At 53.1% G+C, this 14,915-nt stretch overlaps 1 protein-coding gene across 2 annotated transcripts in view; it reads left to right on the top strand.

Annotated features, from left to right (window-relative positions):
• The first annotated feature begins 3,375 nt into the window (after positions 1–3,375).
• The window catches only part of NLGN2 (neuroligin 2), a 41,313-nt gene continuing 29,773 nt past the window's right edge, over positions 3,376–14,915 (top strand). For both annotated transcript variants that reach the window (XM_081167819.1, XM_081167818.1), the window contains exon 1: positions 3,376–3,954. In XM_081167819.1, the coding sequence (XP_081023945.1) occupies positions 3,489–3,954 (466 nt within the window). In that variant the 5' untranslated portion in view covers positions 3,376–3,488. The remainder of the gene's footprint in view (positions 3,955–14,915) is intronic.

Genomic DNA, 14,915 nt, shown 5'->3' with positions numbered 1-14,915 from the left:
TCAGTCCATGCAGAATGTAGGCACCCTATATATAGAAAGGAACAAACCCGTGATATTTTAGGGAGCAGGCTAGTAGGCGGGACCCACAACTTGCATCCTAGGAGTCTACACAACACAAAACACTGTTGCTGTAGGTAGGTTTTATTTTATTTGTTTTTTATCTTATATTTTGGAAATGTACATCCAGGGTTTTTTCTCCCCCCTTTACATTTTTTGGGGGGCGCCAAGAGAGTGGGGACCTAAGCTATAGCTTGTTTAGCTTATACGTAAATTTGGCAGTGGCCTTCTGCCCTGGGTCACTCCACACCAAGTCTCCACTGGGAGCCGACCCATTCCTCCCTCTGGCCACCCCGACCCCTCCATCAAAGCACCGCAAGGCAGCACTCTCTAGATACGCAGGGAATGCAATTCTCAACATTTCCTTGCGCCGCACACCCGCTGTGCTCTCATCAGCCTCCCAGGGGCTCATGGGAGTTGTAGTCCAGGCCACCTGCAGGGAACTGTTAACGGAGAAATCTGAGGGCTCCCTTGGACTAAAAGCAAGGACACCAGTCAGGAATACCAGAGCAAAACAGCAACCAGTAGGCTTGGTATTGATTGAAGACTGTTGCGACAGGACTCCCACCTGCCACCAGGTGGAACAAGATGGAAGCCCCGAACAAAAGAGCCCCCAAACTTTTATTAGCTGCTAATCCTCATGTTACCCCCCCTCCCCAAACTACATCACTCATACATCATGAAAGGGGAGGTCTGGTGGCAGGAATCTGAGCATCCTGGACCCTGCCCCATGGTTCCCCTTGCCCTCCACCAAACACCCATCAAGTGGAACAAAAAAGATATTTACATTTCCCTTTTTCCCAGCCAAGTTCATCACACCCTTCTGTCTTCATCTGGGTTTGTTCTTTCTGGAATGGCTACCTGTCTGGCACCCAGGTATCAGGAGGCCAGGGATTATCACTCAGGCAGAGGGGCTGCTGAGGAGCTGAGCTCACCTGTCTATATGAATTTCTGAAGTTTTCCCAGTGAGCCAGTACATAGATACACTTATCAGTGAATTCTTACATTTGGTATCGTGCAGCAAAGGCCCTTTGAATAGAGAGGAAGAAACTGTGATGGGGTGTTTTGTGGGGACAAATCACAAAAGTCACAAAAGCGATTGTGCTGGTTTTGGTAGTGGGCTGCATGTGCATGATATCTGCTGGAGGGGCAACCCCCCCCAACCTATACATAAATTCCTGCAACAGCACCAAGTCTGGAGAAGGCCATCGTCAAGGTTCTGCGCCGCAGCAGCTGCCTCGACTTACCCTGCGTCGAAGCGTCTGTCCGTCGGCTGTTCTGATGGCGTCGGGTTCTGGCATGCGCTCCCAGCACCGCCCCCCCTTTCTCTCTGGGCCTTTTGGATTCTCCCAGACGCAATTTGGTACTAATTACACGTTCCTGCCTCTAATTGCCACATTGTGAATGATAAACAAAAAACTCCAGTTTTATTTAATTAAAGACCTGGTAGAATCCACCGGGGAGAATTGGTACGGTTGGAAAAGGGGAGGCGGGGGAGAGGACGCCGCTTCTCCCAGCGCAGCGCAGAATCCCGCGGGGATCGGTTTCGGCATGGGGAATGATTCGCGCTCCGATCTGCCCAGGGTGGAGGTTCAAGGGACAGCGTGTTTGTGCCCCCCCCCAATGGCTGCTTGCCTGCGTTTGGTCGCGCAAAGGCACACCTGGTTTGGGGAGAAATCATAATTAAAGGAGGGCATGTCCAGGAAAGCCCATGATGATTACCTGTGGCCAAAGTGGTCTGTCCTTCCTTGAAGGTTTTTAAACAGCGGTTGGATGGCCATGTGGTCTGGATATTTTAGCTGAGATTCCTTCCTTGCAAGGGGCTGGACTACGATTCTATGATTCTTTGAATCAGAAGGTTCCCCCTGTGCAGGAATCTCAGCATCCCTGACAGATGGTCTTCCAACCTCTGCTTATAAATCTCCAAGGAAGGAGAGAGTCCATCACTTCTTGTGGCAGTCTGTTCCACTGTCGAACAGCTCCTGCCGTCAAAAACTTCTTCCTGGTAGGAATCTCCTTTCTCGTCCTTTGAATCTCTTGGGTGTCCTCCCTCGTAACGCCGGAACCAGCGGACGTCCAGCGAAGTCGAGGCTATTCGGGATGGATAATAGGAAGTCCTTCAGCATGTAGTTAGACGGTGGAACACCCTGCCACTGGAGGCCACCAATTGGGGTGGCTTTGAAAGAGGATTGGACCTATTTGTGGAGGGCTGGTGTTGCCTGCTGTGTTCCGCCTCCGTGGTTGGAGGCAGTAAATAGTTCCGAATCCCAGTTGAGCGGGTCTTGTGTCCGAATCCTGATGGGTTTCCCAGAATGGGCATTTGGTTGGCCGCTGTGAGAACAGGAACTGCCAGCCTCATCCTTACGTTCTCATGTTGCATTTGGTTTCGTGGCCCATCACTCCCAACGGAAGGCGGAAAATGGAAGTGTGGTTAATAGAATAGTTGTGCAAAGAGGCAGAGGAGATAATTTTTCCAAATGGACCCTTAAGGGAACGGAGGTGCCTGGGGTGAGCAAAGGTGTGCCTCTTCTTACCCCCCCCAACCCGACAAATCCCAAATCTCCCCTTTTGTCCTCAACTCCCTCTTCGCAGGGAATGTGAAGTGCATAATGCATTGTTATGTAATCATGCATAATCTACATAATATCAATATGCAGATCAGTTCCCAAGCAAAAAAAAAAAAGAGAGAGAGAAGAGATTTTGGAAGTGAGGAGGCAGCACTTTGGGGAAGGTAAAGGTGTTTTGGGGATGGGAGTTGTGTGTACTGTACACTTAAAGCATACCCCCCCACCTCCAAGAATCCTGGGAACTGTAGTTCGCACCTTCCGGAACTATAACTCCCAGCACCCGCCCCCAAAAAACTACAGTTCCCAGAATCTTTTTTTTAAAAGGGGGGAACTATGCTTTAAATCAATGGCGTGTCAATTTTAGGTGAAGAAAACTATTTGAGGGGTGACTGATTGGAGGATGGCTTCTTTCTGAAAACCCCTTTCTTTCTCTCTTTCTCTCCATCCATCCTGCCTGTTTCCTTTCTGTTTCTCCCCTTCTGCCTCTTATTCACCTCTCCCTTTGATTCTCTCCCCCCCCCATTTCTTGACCTCTAGGTGCGTTTCTCAAGTCTGGCTGGACGCTTCCCGCTCTCCCGGGCCACGATGGAACGCAACAGACGCCTTTCCTCTGCCGGAAAACCCTCCTGCGATTCTCGCTAAGACCTCCGGGCTTCCTAATCCTCTCCTCTCGGGCCGCTCTCCTGGTGGTTATCTCCTCCTCTTCTTCTGCTGCTGCTCCGGCGGACGCCCGGCTCGCCTCCCGCGCCTCTTTCCTCTTCCCTCCTCCTCGCCCGCTCCTCGCGCGAGGACGCTCCTTTCTCTCCCTTCCCCCGGCCCGCCCTCCCAGAATCCGTCGCCCGCCACCCCACCGCCGCGTCCGCCATGTTCCTCCCGCCCTCGAGGCTAGTCCTGCGGGTGCTAAATCTCCGCACGGGCTCGGCCGTCCTCTTCTGGCTCCTGGGCCTGGCGCTGCGATCCTTGCCTCTCTCGGGGCAGAAGCCGGAGGACAAGTATCCGGTGGTGCCCACCAACTACGGCAAGCTGCGGGGAATCAAGAAGGACCTCAACAACGAAATCCTGGGACCCGTGGTGCAATACCTGGGCATCCCCTACGCCACGCCGCCCGTGGGCGAGAGACGCTTCCAGCCCCCCGAAGCGCCCGCATCCTGGTCCGAGGTGCGGAACGCCACCGCCTTCGCTCCCGTCTGCCCCCAGAACATCCACGGCATGCTCCCGGGCATAATGCTCCCGGTGTGGTTCACCGAAAACCTGGAGATTGTGGCGGGGTACGTCCAGAACCAGAGCGAAGACTGCCTGTACCTCAACATCTACGTCCCCATGGAGGACGGTAAGGGTGCAAAAGGGGGGCGGGTGAGCGGACACGGGCGAGCACCCCCAAACCCTCCCCTCGGCTGTCTCGCATCTCTCCCCACACCCCTCTCCAGCGCCGTAGGTCAGGGAACCTCACTCCCCGCTTAACACCGCAACCCCTTCTTTGAAATAATAAGACTCACCATCAGAATCAAATCCTCGTCTTTAGCTCTGTCCGCCTCCCCTGCGCTGCTAACCGGAAACCGCTCCAATCGCTAGCTTCCCAGAAACAGTTTGAGCAGCGCCTCTGGCCATGTGCAGAGTGCTTTGTGCGACCGGAAGAGCTCCGCAGGATCGGAGCAGCTAGACCAGCATCTTTTATTATTCTAATTTTTTAAAGAACAGTTTAGTTCAGGCGGACGGGATGGTCTAAACCACAGAGCCCAGGGCTTGACAATCGGAAGGTCGGCAGTTCGAATCCCCGCCACGGGGTGAGCTCCCGTTGCTCGGTCCCTGCTCCTGCCAACCTGACAGTTCGAAAGCACGTCAAAGTGCAAGTAGATAAATAGGTACCGCTCCAGCGGGAAGGTAAACAGCGTTTCCGTGCACTGCTCTGGTTCGCCAGAAGCGGCTTAGTCATGCCGGCCACATGACCTGGAAAAACTGTGGACAAACGTGGGCTACCTCAGCCAATAAAGCGAGATGAGCGCTGCAATCCCAGAGTCATTCATGACTGGACTTAACTGTCAGGGGTCCCTTTACCTTTTTAGTTCAAGCCTAGGCAAACTCGGCCCTCCAGATGTTTTGGGACTATAATTCCCATCATCCCTGACCACCGGTCCTGTTAGCTAGGGATCATGGGAGTTGTAGTCCCAAAACATCTGGAGGGCCGAGTTTGCCTATGCCTGGTTTACTTGAGCGTAGTGCTGGTGACACCAAGGTTGCGGATTCGATTCCCCCCCTTCAGGGTCGGCGGCATATCCCTGCATTGCAGTGGATTGGACTAGATGACCGCTAGGACCCCTTCTGACTCTCTGGTTCTGTGAGTCTGGTGGGAATTAATTGACTGATTAAATTGTATAAGGGAAAATGAAAAGCGGGGGAAATGGAAAAGGTACATTGTGCTATTATTATAAAAGTTAACAGTGGCAATTATGGGCAACTCCCCATCTGTGTGCGCAGGCCAGGTGCCGCAAAATAAATAAATGATTCGATTCCAGCCCAGAAGTGGTGGGAGAAAGCGGGGAAATCCTCGTGACTCGCGAGGAGACCCTTCCCAGAGCCCGAAGAGGATGCCAGTGAGCCCAAGTGTCCAGAAACAAATGTTTAAAAGTCTAATAATAATAATAATAAATTTCAAAATGCATGCTGTTCTCAAAGTGGCAAGATCGATGCCCCCCATAGGAAGCCTACAAGCAGAACGTAAGAATCCTAGAATGGAAGCATTAGAAGGGACCCTGAGGGTCATCTAGTCCAACCCCTGCATAGCAGGATTTTTTTGCCCAACGCGGAACTCGAACCCACAACCCTGCGATCAAGCGCCTCGTGCTCTACCAACCGAGCTGTGCCAGTAGCCCTAAGGCCAAGCCAAGGGGTCACCCAGGCCAGCATCGTCTTCTTGCAGTGGCCAAACAGACGGCCTTGCGGGAAACTCACAAGCGGGTCCCGAGTTCGAGAGTTCCCATGGTTTCCAGCAACTTCTTATGCCTGATGCATCTCGTACCCTGAACGCGCAGCTGTTCTCCTTTGGGGAGCAATGAAAATCCACACCTTTGTTTTTTTCAAGCTAGGATCGAATAAGCGCAGGATTCGCTCTCCCCAAAATGGACGACTTCCAGAGTTTTTGGATCGCAGCCACAGAGGCTGATGGGAGCTGTAGTCCAAAAGTTATCAGGGAGGCAGCGCTAGGTTGGGGAAAGCTGGACTGGAGCTTGTGAACCTGAGTTTTTTTGCTCCAGATCATAGCAGGGACGCGGGTGGCGCTGTGGGTTAAACCACAGAGCCTAGAACTTGCCGATCAGAAGGTCGGCGGTTCGAATCCCCGCAATGATGGGGTGAGCTCCCGTTGCTCAGTCCCTGCTCCTGCCAACCTAGCAGTTCGAAAGCACGTCAAAGTGCAAGTAGATAAATAGGTACCGCTCTGGCGGGAAGGTAAACGGTGTTTCCGTGCGCTGCTCTGGTGCGCCAGAAGCGGCTTCGTCATGCTGGCCACATGACCCAGAAGCTGGACGCCGGCTCCCTCAGCCAATAAAGCGAGATGAGCGCCGCAACCCCAGAGTCGGCCATGACTGGACCTAATGGTCAGGGGTCCCTTTACCTTTACCTAAAGAATGCCTGGCAGGTTCCCCTATTTAAGAACCTCAGATGCATCACAGAATCCTGCCAGATGGTGCAAATAATAAATCTATTATTATTATTATTATTATTATTATTATTATTATTATTATTCTACCAACGGAGCTATCCCAGTCTCAGACCAAAGTGGCCTATCTAGCAGAGCGTTGCCAGCACTGACTGGCAGCAGCGTCTTGCTAGGGCTCCCGGCAGGGCCCTTTACCTACCCAGAGATCGTACCCAGAGCCTTCTTCACTCCAAGCAGCTCTCCCCTTGAGCAGCTCAAAATGTACGAAGACAGGCAAACACATTATACCTAACGCCAGACCTCTGCAGTCTACCTAGCTCAGTACAGCCTACACGGGCCGGCAGCAGCCCTGCTTTCAGGCACTGGAAGGGGGGGATCCCAGGCCTACCTGAAGATGCTCCCCCAGGGTGGAGCCTTCTGCATGCCAGACAGGTGTCCCGCCAGTAAGTCTAGCGATGACCTTCATCCCTGCAGGAACAAGGGCTCCTCTCCCCCAAAACCCAGGGTGCTCTGGCTCCCAGAATCCTTTGCTGCTCCCTTTGGGGCCATGTTTTTTTCACCGCCAGGTCCTGTCCGAGCGACGCTCACCCTACAACCACCCCACTAACCTCAGGGTCGGGGGGCTTTGCCGGTCGGGGCGGAGAACGGCGAGGGAGGGAGAACTCTCTGCAAAAAGCAGGGGATGGCGAGAAGGAGGAGAAACCAGCTGCCTCTTCTCTCTCCCCCCCCAAACGCCACCCCTTCCATCTCCCACCAAGCCGTCCCTCTCTCTTTTTGCAGCATCGCTAAGCCAGTTTCCTTGGCAACGGCCGGGAAAGGGGGGGTTGCATTTAAAGAAGGGGGGGAAGCAAATCCCAAAGCGCTAGGCGGAAAAAACACACACAAGGCATCAGAGCGTCTCTCCCCCCCCCCCCCCGTGTGGGGCACCTGCTCCTGGCAGAGGCAGCTGCTGTTCCTACACCCCCCAACCCCAAACTCTGCCCCTCGCCCCCCCCACCTCGTGCCCCACATCTTCTCTTTCTCTCTCTCTTTCTCCCCTCCGTGTGACACGCTTTTCCCCAGCTGCTGCCTGGGGCACCGCAGAGAAATGTCAGGTCCCATTTGGGAACCCTGCCTGCTGCTCTCTCTCCCCCCCCCCAAATCTCCCTCACCTGAGCGGTAAAGGCTCTCTGGTCTAGCCTCTGCAAGGATGCCCTCACCTGTCCTCACCTGGATGAGGCCAAGGCAGCGCGGATGCAATAGCTCCCCGGTGGAAATAGGGATGTCCCGTTCCGTCGCGATAATTTCGCTGTTTATGCCCCGTGCGTCTTTCTGGGTCGCAGCTTCCAACAGATATAAAAACAGAATAAAAGCATTTTTTAAAAAACAACCCTTCCCTATACGGTGCTCCCTCGGGTTAAGAACTTAATTCGTTCCGGAGGTCCGTTCTTAACCTGAAACTGTTCTTAACCTGAAGCACCACTTTAGCTAATGGGGCCTCCCGCTGCTGCCGCGCCGCCGGAGCACGGTTTCTGTTCTCATCCTGAAGCAAAGTTCTTAACCCGAGGTACTATTTCTGGGTTAGCTGAGTCTGTAACCTGAAGCGTATGTAACCCGAGGTACCGCTGTACAGTCATACCTCGGGTTGAAGTAGCTTCGGGATAAGTATTTTTGCGTTGCGCGCTGCGGCGACCCGGATGTAATGGAGTGCGGCACTTCCAGATTTCGCCGCATGCACAGACAGCCAAAATGACGTCACACGCATGCATGGAAGCGGCGAATCGCGATGCGCGGACGGAGGTTGCGTTCACTTCTGGATGCAAACGGGGCTCTGGAACGGATCCTGTTCGCATCCAGAGGTACCACTGTACAGTGGTACCTCGGGTTACATACGCTTCAGGTTACATATGCTTCAAGTTACAGACTCTGCTAACCCAGAAATAGTACCTCAGGTTAAGAACCCGGGTTAAGAACTTCAGGATGGGAACAGAAATCATGCTCCAGTGGCACAGCAGCAACAGGAGGCCCCATTAGCTAAAGTGGTGCTTCAGGTTAAGAACAGTTTCAGGTTAAGAACGGACCTCCAAAAAGAATTAAGTACTTAACCCGAGGTACCACTGTACAGGATTGCTTTTGGACGGCTCAGGGGTCGTATAACTCCACACCCTCTGACATTTCTCCGATGGAAATAGGGACGTTCTAAGGAAAAGCGGGTGGCGCTGTGGGTTAAACCACAGAGCCTAGGACTTGCCGATCAGAAGGTTGGCGGTTCAAATCCCCACAATGACGGGGTGAGCTCCCGTTGCTCGGTCCCTGCTCCTGCCAACCTAGCAGTTCAAAAGCACAAAGTGCAAGTAGATAAATAGGTACCACTCCGGCGGGAAGGTAAACGGCGTTTCTGTGCGCTGCTCTGGTTCGCCAGAAGCGGCTTAGTCGTGCTGGCCACATGACCCAGAAGCTGTATGCCGGCTCCCTCGGCCAGTAAAGCGAGATGAGCGCCGTAACCCCAGAGTCGGCCACGACTGGACCTAATGGTCAGGGGTCCCTTTACCCTTTACCTTTAAGGAAAAGCGGGAGATTCCGGAATCAAATAAAAAAACCGGGACGGCTTCTGTAAATCAGGGGCGACCTGGAAAATAGAGATACTTAGAGGTTCCGGAATAGAAAACACAGCCATCTCGGTCCGAAAGGTTTCACAGCTGGGGATAAGCCTGGAAAATAGGGTCTCTTGGAGGGTCTGGAGTGGGGGTAAGAGAGACCCACAGAAAAAGGAGAAAGAGGTCCCAGCTTAGGATTGGTTGGTCTGGATTTTGCTGTTTTTTTCCTGGCCAATCTGAGCAGGTTACAGGCGGATTTAATGCCAGGCCCGATCTGGGATAATCTTCATTTAAAGAGGAGACAGCAACTGGAAGCCCCTGGACTGAATCTGCCCCACTGTGTGGTTTCCCAAACGTGGGTCTCCGGGACTACAATTCCCATCATCCCTGACCGCTGGCCTTGTTAGCTGCGGTCGATGGGAGTTGTAGTCCAAAAACAGCTGGAGACCCACGTTTGGGAAACACTGGCCTAGGAGGGCCACGCTCACGTCGTTCGTTGAGCACTTTAAAGTCATGGCTCCCCCCCAAGGAATCCTAGGAAGTGTAGTTGGGTTGAGGGTGCTGAAGGCACAGAGGAAAAATCCCCAGAGTTCCCTGGGAAGCGGCCTTGGCGGTCATACTGGCATGTCTTCTCCCAAGGGATTCTGGGAGCTGTAGTTTGCTGAGCGTGGCGAGGAGACCCTGCTGTTCCCGCTCATGGAGCTATCATTCCCAGAGTGGGTTAACAGCCAATCCCTCTTCCCAGGGAATTCTGGGAATTGCAGTTCTCTGAAGGGAATAGCAGGGGGTCTCCTCACAACTCTCAGCAGCCTTAGCAAACTACAGCTCCCAGAATCCTTTGGGGGAAGCCATGGCTGTTTAAAGCGGTATCGCAGCGCTTTTAACATTCGGCATGAATGCAGCCTAGGTGGCCGTTGGCCGGATCCTGCAGCCTGGATCTTTTGACGTTCCTGTTTGATAGGGAAGTCCCGCCCCCTGTTTAGGGAAGCTTTTAATGCCTGATGTTTTATTGTATTTTTAATATTTTGTTGGAAGCTGCCCAGAGTGGCTGAGGAAACCCAGCCAGGTGGGCAGGGTAGAAATTATTATTATTATTATTATTATTATTATTATTATTATTATTATTATTATTATTGCAGGCAGCTGTAGGAAATGAGTATGGAAGCCTGGACCTCCTCAGAGTAACCCCTCTGGACAAATTTTCTTTAAACTATATATTTATAAATTTAAACCCTACCTTTCCCCCAGGATGGGGCTCAAGGCAGCTTATGGATAAGAATACAGGATTGCAGATAAAGTTTGTCTGTATGGATATTGAAATTCAATTTTGAGGGCCAATTCCACCCCTCCCCAATAGTGGAAAATGATCTTCACCCATGCACCCGACATTTATGGCAAAATTTAACCTCAGGGACACCTCCGCAGCAGTCTCCCCCAATCTTTCGTTCCCTCCAGGCATCAAACTACAATTCCCATTATCCCTGACCGCTGCCATGTTGGATGGACTTGACGGCAGATAAAATTTCCCCCAGCATCTGGAGGGCACCAGGTTGGCAAAGGCTGCTATAGGCCCAGGGCGATTTAATATATGTGTCCGTCCCAATGCACTTTGGAAAATGTCGGCTGGCGAGGAAAGATAATACGGCATGTCTGGGGCTCACCCCAAACTATAACTCCCAGGAAGCAGGATAGTTAAAAGCAACGGGAGCATGGCAGAGGTGGGTCTGATCCGGTGGGAAGCCGCATGCATTCATATAGAATCACAGAACCTGGAAGGGACCCCAAGGGTCATCTACTCCAACCCTGCGCAACCACAGCTAAATTCCATTGGATCAGGTCCTTTGATAAGTAGCGCAGGGCGGCTGGGTTCACCTACCTTTAGGTAAAGGGACCCCTGACCGTTCGGTCCAGTCGTGGCCGACTCTGGGGTTGCGGCGCTCATCTCGCTTTACTGGCCAAGGGAGCCGGCGTACAGCTTCCGGGTCATGTGGCCAGCAGGACTAAGCCGCTTCTGGCGAAGCAGAGCAGCGCACGGAAACACCGTTTACCTTCCCGCCGGAGCAGTACCTATTTATCTACTTGCACTTTGAGGTGCTTTCAAACTGCTAGGTTGGCAGGAGCAGGGACCGAGCAACGGGAGCTCACCCCGTCACGGGGATTCGAACCGCCGACCTTCCGATCGGCAAATCCTAGGCTCTGTGGTTTAACCCACAGTGCCACCCGTGTCCCCTTCACCCACCTTTCGGTCAGCCCAAACACCAGCAGCCTCCTCCTTCCCTTTCCGTTGTTGTTCTCTGCACGAACGGCCATTAACCTCCGGAACTGCCTGCCACAGGAATTCCCGAGAGAGCCAAGAGAGAAGGCCGCGCTTTGAATTGCGGGCGGAGGAAGAGAGGGGCGATGTCAGGGCAGAGAGGCAGGATCCGTGGGCTTCTCCCGAGAGAGTAGCTCAGGTCAGGAGGGTGAAGGGGCACTTGTGGTTAGCCCCCTCCCTCCCTCCTTCTCTCCCTGTTTTTCGCTCTCCCGCTCTGCCCTCCCCTTCGCTGCTCTCTTTATATAGCGGAGGATGCTGCTGCCTGCCCCAGGGCGAGTCGCCAGCCCGTGAAAAATCCTTCTGTCTTAATCTGCAAATGCCCAGTTCTGCCATCACATCAGGGAGCACGCAGGAAAGGGAGACGCTCCGAAGTTGCCCCAGCCGTCGCGCTGCCCCGGATTTCGGCTGGCCGAACTGAGCCGGGCATGGTGCCAAGCCTTTCGCCTTTCCTTCCCCCGTCCCCCAAAACTCCCCCTCTGTTTTCTCGGCGTAGGATTTCCCCTCGGTTGCAAGTCCCCCTCCTCAGAAACTCAGCCGCCTTCCCGGCAAACTCGTCTCGGGAATTCCTGTAGCGGGGAGTTCCAGAGATGATGATGATGATGATGATGATTTATTTGTACCCCGCCCATCTGGCTGGGTTTCCCCAGCCACTCTGAGCGGCTTCCAAGAGACCAAAATGTCACACATTAAAAACTTCCCTGAACAGGGCTGCCTTCAGATGTCTTCCAAATGTCAGGTAGTTGTGTATCTCTTTGACATCTGGTGGGAGGGCGTTCCACAGGGCGGGTGCCACCACCAAGAAGGCCCTCTGCCTGGTCCCCTATAACTTGGCTTCTCACAGTGAGGGAACCGCCAGAAGGCCCTCAGAGCTGGACCTCAGTGTCTGGGCAGAACGATGGGGGTGGAGACGCTCCTTCAGGTATACTGGGCCAAGGCCTTTTAGGGCTTTCAAGGTCAGCACCAACACTTTGAATTGTGCTCGGAAACATCCTGGGAGCCAATGTAGGTCTTTCAAGACCAGTGTTATGTGGTCTCGGGAGCCGCTCCCAGTCACCAGTCTGGCTGCCGCATTCTGGATTAGTTGCAGTTTCTGGGTCACCTTCAAAGGTAGCCCCACGTAGAGCGCATTGCAGTAGTCCAAGCGGGAGATAACCAGAGCATGCACCACTCTGGCAAGACAGTCCGCTGGCAGGGAAGGTCTCATCCTGCGTCCCAGATGGAGCTGGTAGACAGCTGCCCTGGACACAGAACTGACCTGCGCCTCCATGGATAGCGGTGAGTCCAGAATGACTCCCAGGCTGCGCACCTGCTCCTTCAGGGGCACAGTTGCCCCATTCAGGACCAGGGAGTCCTCCACATCCGCCCGCCTCCTTTCCCCTAAAAACAGTCCTTCTGTCTTGTCAGGATTCAACCTCAATCTGTTAGCTGCCATCCATCCTCCAACCGCCTCCAGACACTCACACAGCACCTTCACCGCCTTCACTGGTTCTGATTTGGTTCTGATTTGAAAGAGAGGTAGAGGCCTGCTGGAAAACCCTGGCCTTCCATGTCTCCTCCTTGGAGATGTAGGCAAACGCCTCTCCCCTCTCTTCCGCGGGCTTAAGAGCCCAACCCCCTTCTCCTGGTAGGGACAGGATCTGTGGGGCCCTGTGGGGCATCGACATTTCCTTTGCCCCCTTCCTCCTCCAGCTCTGCGCTCATCAGGCGGCGCTGTCTTCCCGTCTGTCGACACCTCCTCCTCCAGCCGCAGGGGGTTGAGATGGATGACCGTACGGGTCCCTTCCAGCGTCCAGTGGCTTTGCGGCAGCCACACACACCCCCTCTCCCATCTGCCTGCCAGAAGCCGCAGATCCCGTCTCGACGCCTCCTTCCCGCGTCCCGCTGGGCTCTTGGCTTCGCCAAGAGAGAGACGAACCTTTTCTCTAGGACACCAAATTAAAAAGAGCTCCCGGTTCGCTTTGCTTTCCGTCGCTTCCCTCTCTAGTCGTCATCCTCGTCCTCTTTGCCTCCCAGTTCCTTCCTCCCGCGTCTTCCGGAAGGATGCTTGGGACGCAGGCAGGAGTCCAACGGATGCAGCTTCCGTACACAGTTCTGCCTGGGGAGAGGACTGCACCTGTGGAACGCCTGCTTTCTCGTAGAATTGTCCAGATGGAAAGGGGACCCCGAGGTGCCATCTAGACCAACTCTGAAATGCAGGATTCCTGCCCACAGCCGCCCGTGGCTGGGCCCGAACCGCCAACCTTCCGGTTAGCAGCCAGGCGAACTGACCCTCTGCGTCACTGGGAAATGATGTCACACACCAGTTAAAGGCCATAAGAACCAAAAACAACAGGAAGGACCCGGGAAGCGGGTTAGGGACTCGATCCTGACTTTGGAATCAGCACCCTTGGGAGAAAAAGCCTCATAAAAGCATATTTATTTCGTTTTATTTAAAAGCGCTTAGCATTTTTTAGCATTTCTAAGCGGTTACACGAGATGTATCCGTTTATTAAATTTCGACACAGTCGTACCGGGAGTCCGTTCGGGTTCCGAAATGTCCAGGAACCAAAGCGCGGCTTCCGATCGGCTGCAGGAAGCAGCTCCTGCAGCCAATCGAAAGCCCCGTCAGACGTTTGGCTTCCGAAAGGACGTTCAGAAACCGGAACGCTCACTTCCAGGTTTCAATTGTTCGGGAGCCAATTTGTTCCGGAGCCGAGGCCTCTGAGATCCAATGTACGACAGCATTTGAGAATCACAAAGGCAGTTTGCAAAATAAAAATGCACAATATAATAACCAGTGCTTTTTTTCTGGAGGTAAGCAAAGCCCACATTTTGTGAATCTTTGTACAGTCATACTTCGGGTCACAGACGCTTCAGGTTGCGTACCGCCGAAACCCAGAAGTACTGGAATGGGTTACTTCTGGGTTTCGGCAGCCGAGCATGCACAGAAGCATTAAATTGCGCTTTGCACATGCACAGAAGCGCCAAATCGTGCTTTGCACATGCGCAGAAGCGCTAAATTGCGCTTTGCACGTGCGCAGAAGCACCGAATCGCAACCTGTGCATGTGCAGGTGTGCAACTGCGGGTTGCGAACGTGCATCCCGCACGGATCACGTTCGCGACCCGAGCGTCCCCTGTACTTTTGTCCATTTGCTATATTTCTTTCCCTCAAATTGAACTACAAAACGGTGATTTTTCTCGAGTCAAAACGAGAGTACCCCCAAACATTCTCTTTAGGAAAAAAGCACCGGCGATAGCAAAACAGGACAGTTTTTGCAGGCACACAGATTTCTTAAGAGGCCCCTTTCCGATTTAAAGATCCGGCGAGTTGCGAATAGAGGAATTTGGTGTGGCCCTTAAGTAAGTGAGTTTGTCTGCCGCTGTCCCAGGGGGGGTTGAATGGTAATGAAATTTGGAAAGGGAGCCCCAAATGTCATCTAGTCCAACCCTCATTCTCCGGTGCAGAAACCGCAAGCAAAGAATCCCTCCCTCCCAGGTAGTCCATATGGTTCTGTTATCCATTTCAGGATCTAACCCACCACCCACCCCTCCCAACCTGGTTCGTCTCTAACCAACCTTTAATTTCACAGCATCCGGTTTCTCTATAATTCTGTGTCATATATATAAATTTAATATATATATATGCTTTTTTCGGTGGGGGGGAAAGGAAAAATAAAAATATCCCAGCAACATCACACACACACAAACCCAGGAGAAAACAAAACCTTTAAAAAACGAAAATTGTTTGTATTTTGCTAAAAAAAGA

This window comes from Podarcis bocagei (assembly GCF_964188305.1).
Source record: "Podarcis bocagei genome assembly, chromosome: 13".
In the NCBI taxonomy this organism is placed as follows: domain Eukaryota; kingdom Metazoa; phylum Chordata; class Lepidosauria; order Squamata; family Lacertidae; genus Podarcis; species Podarcis bocagei.
Note: the sequence above shows the minus strand (reverse complement) of the source record. Positions and strands in the feature narration are given on the sequence as shown.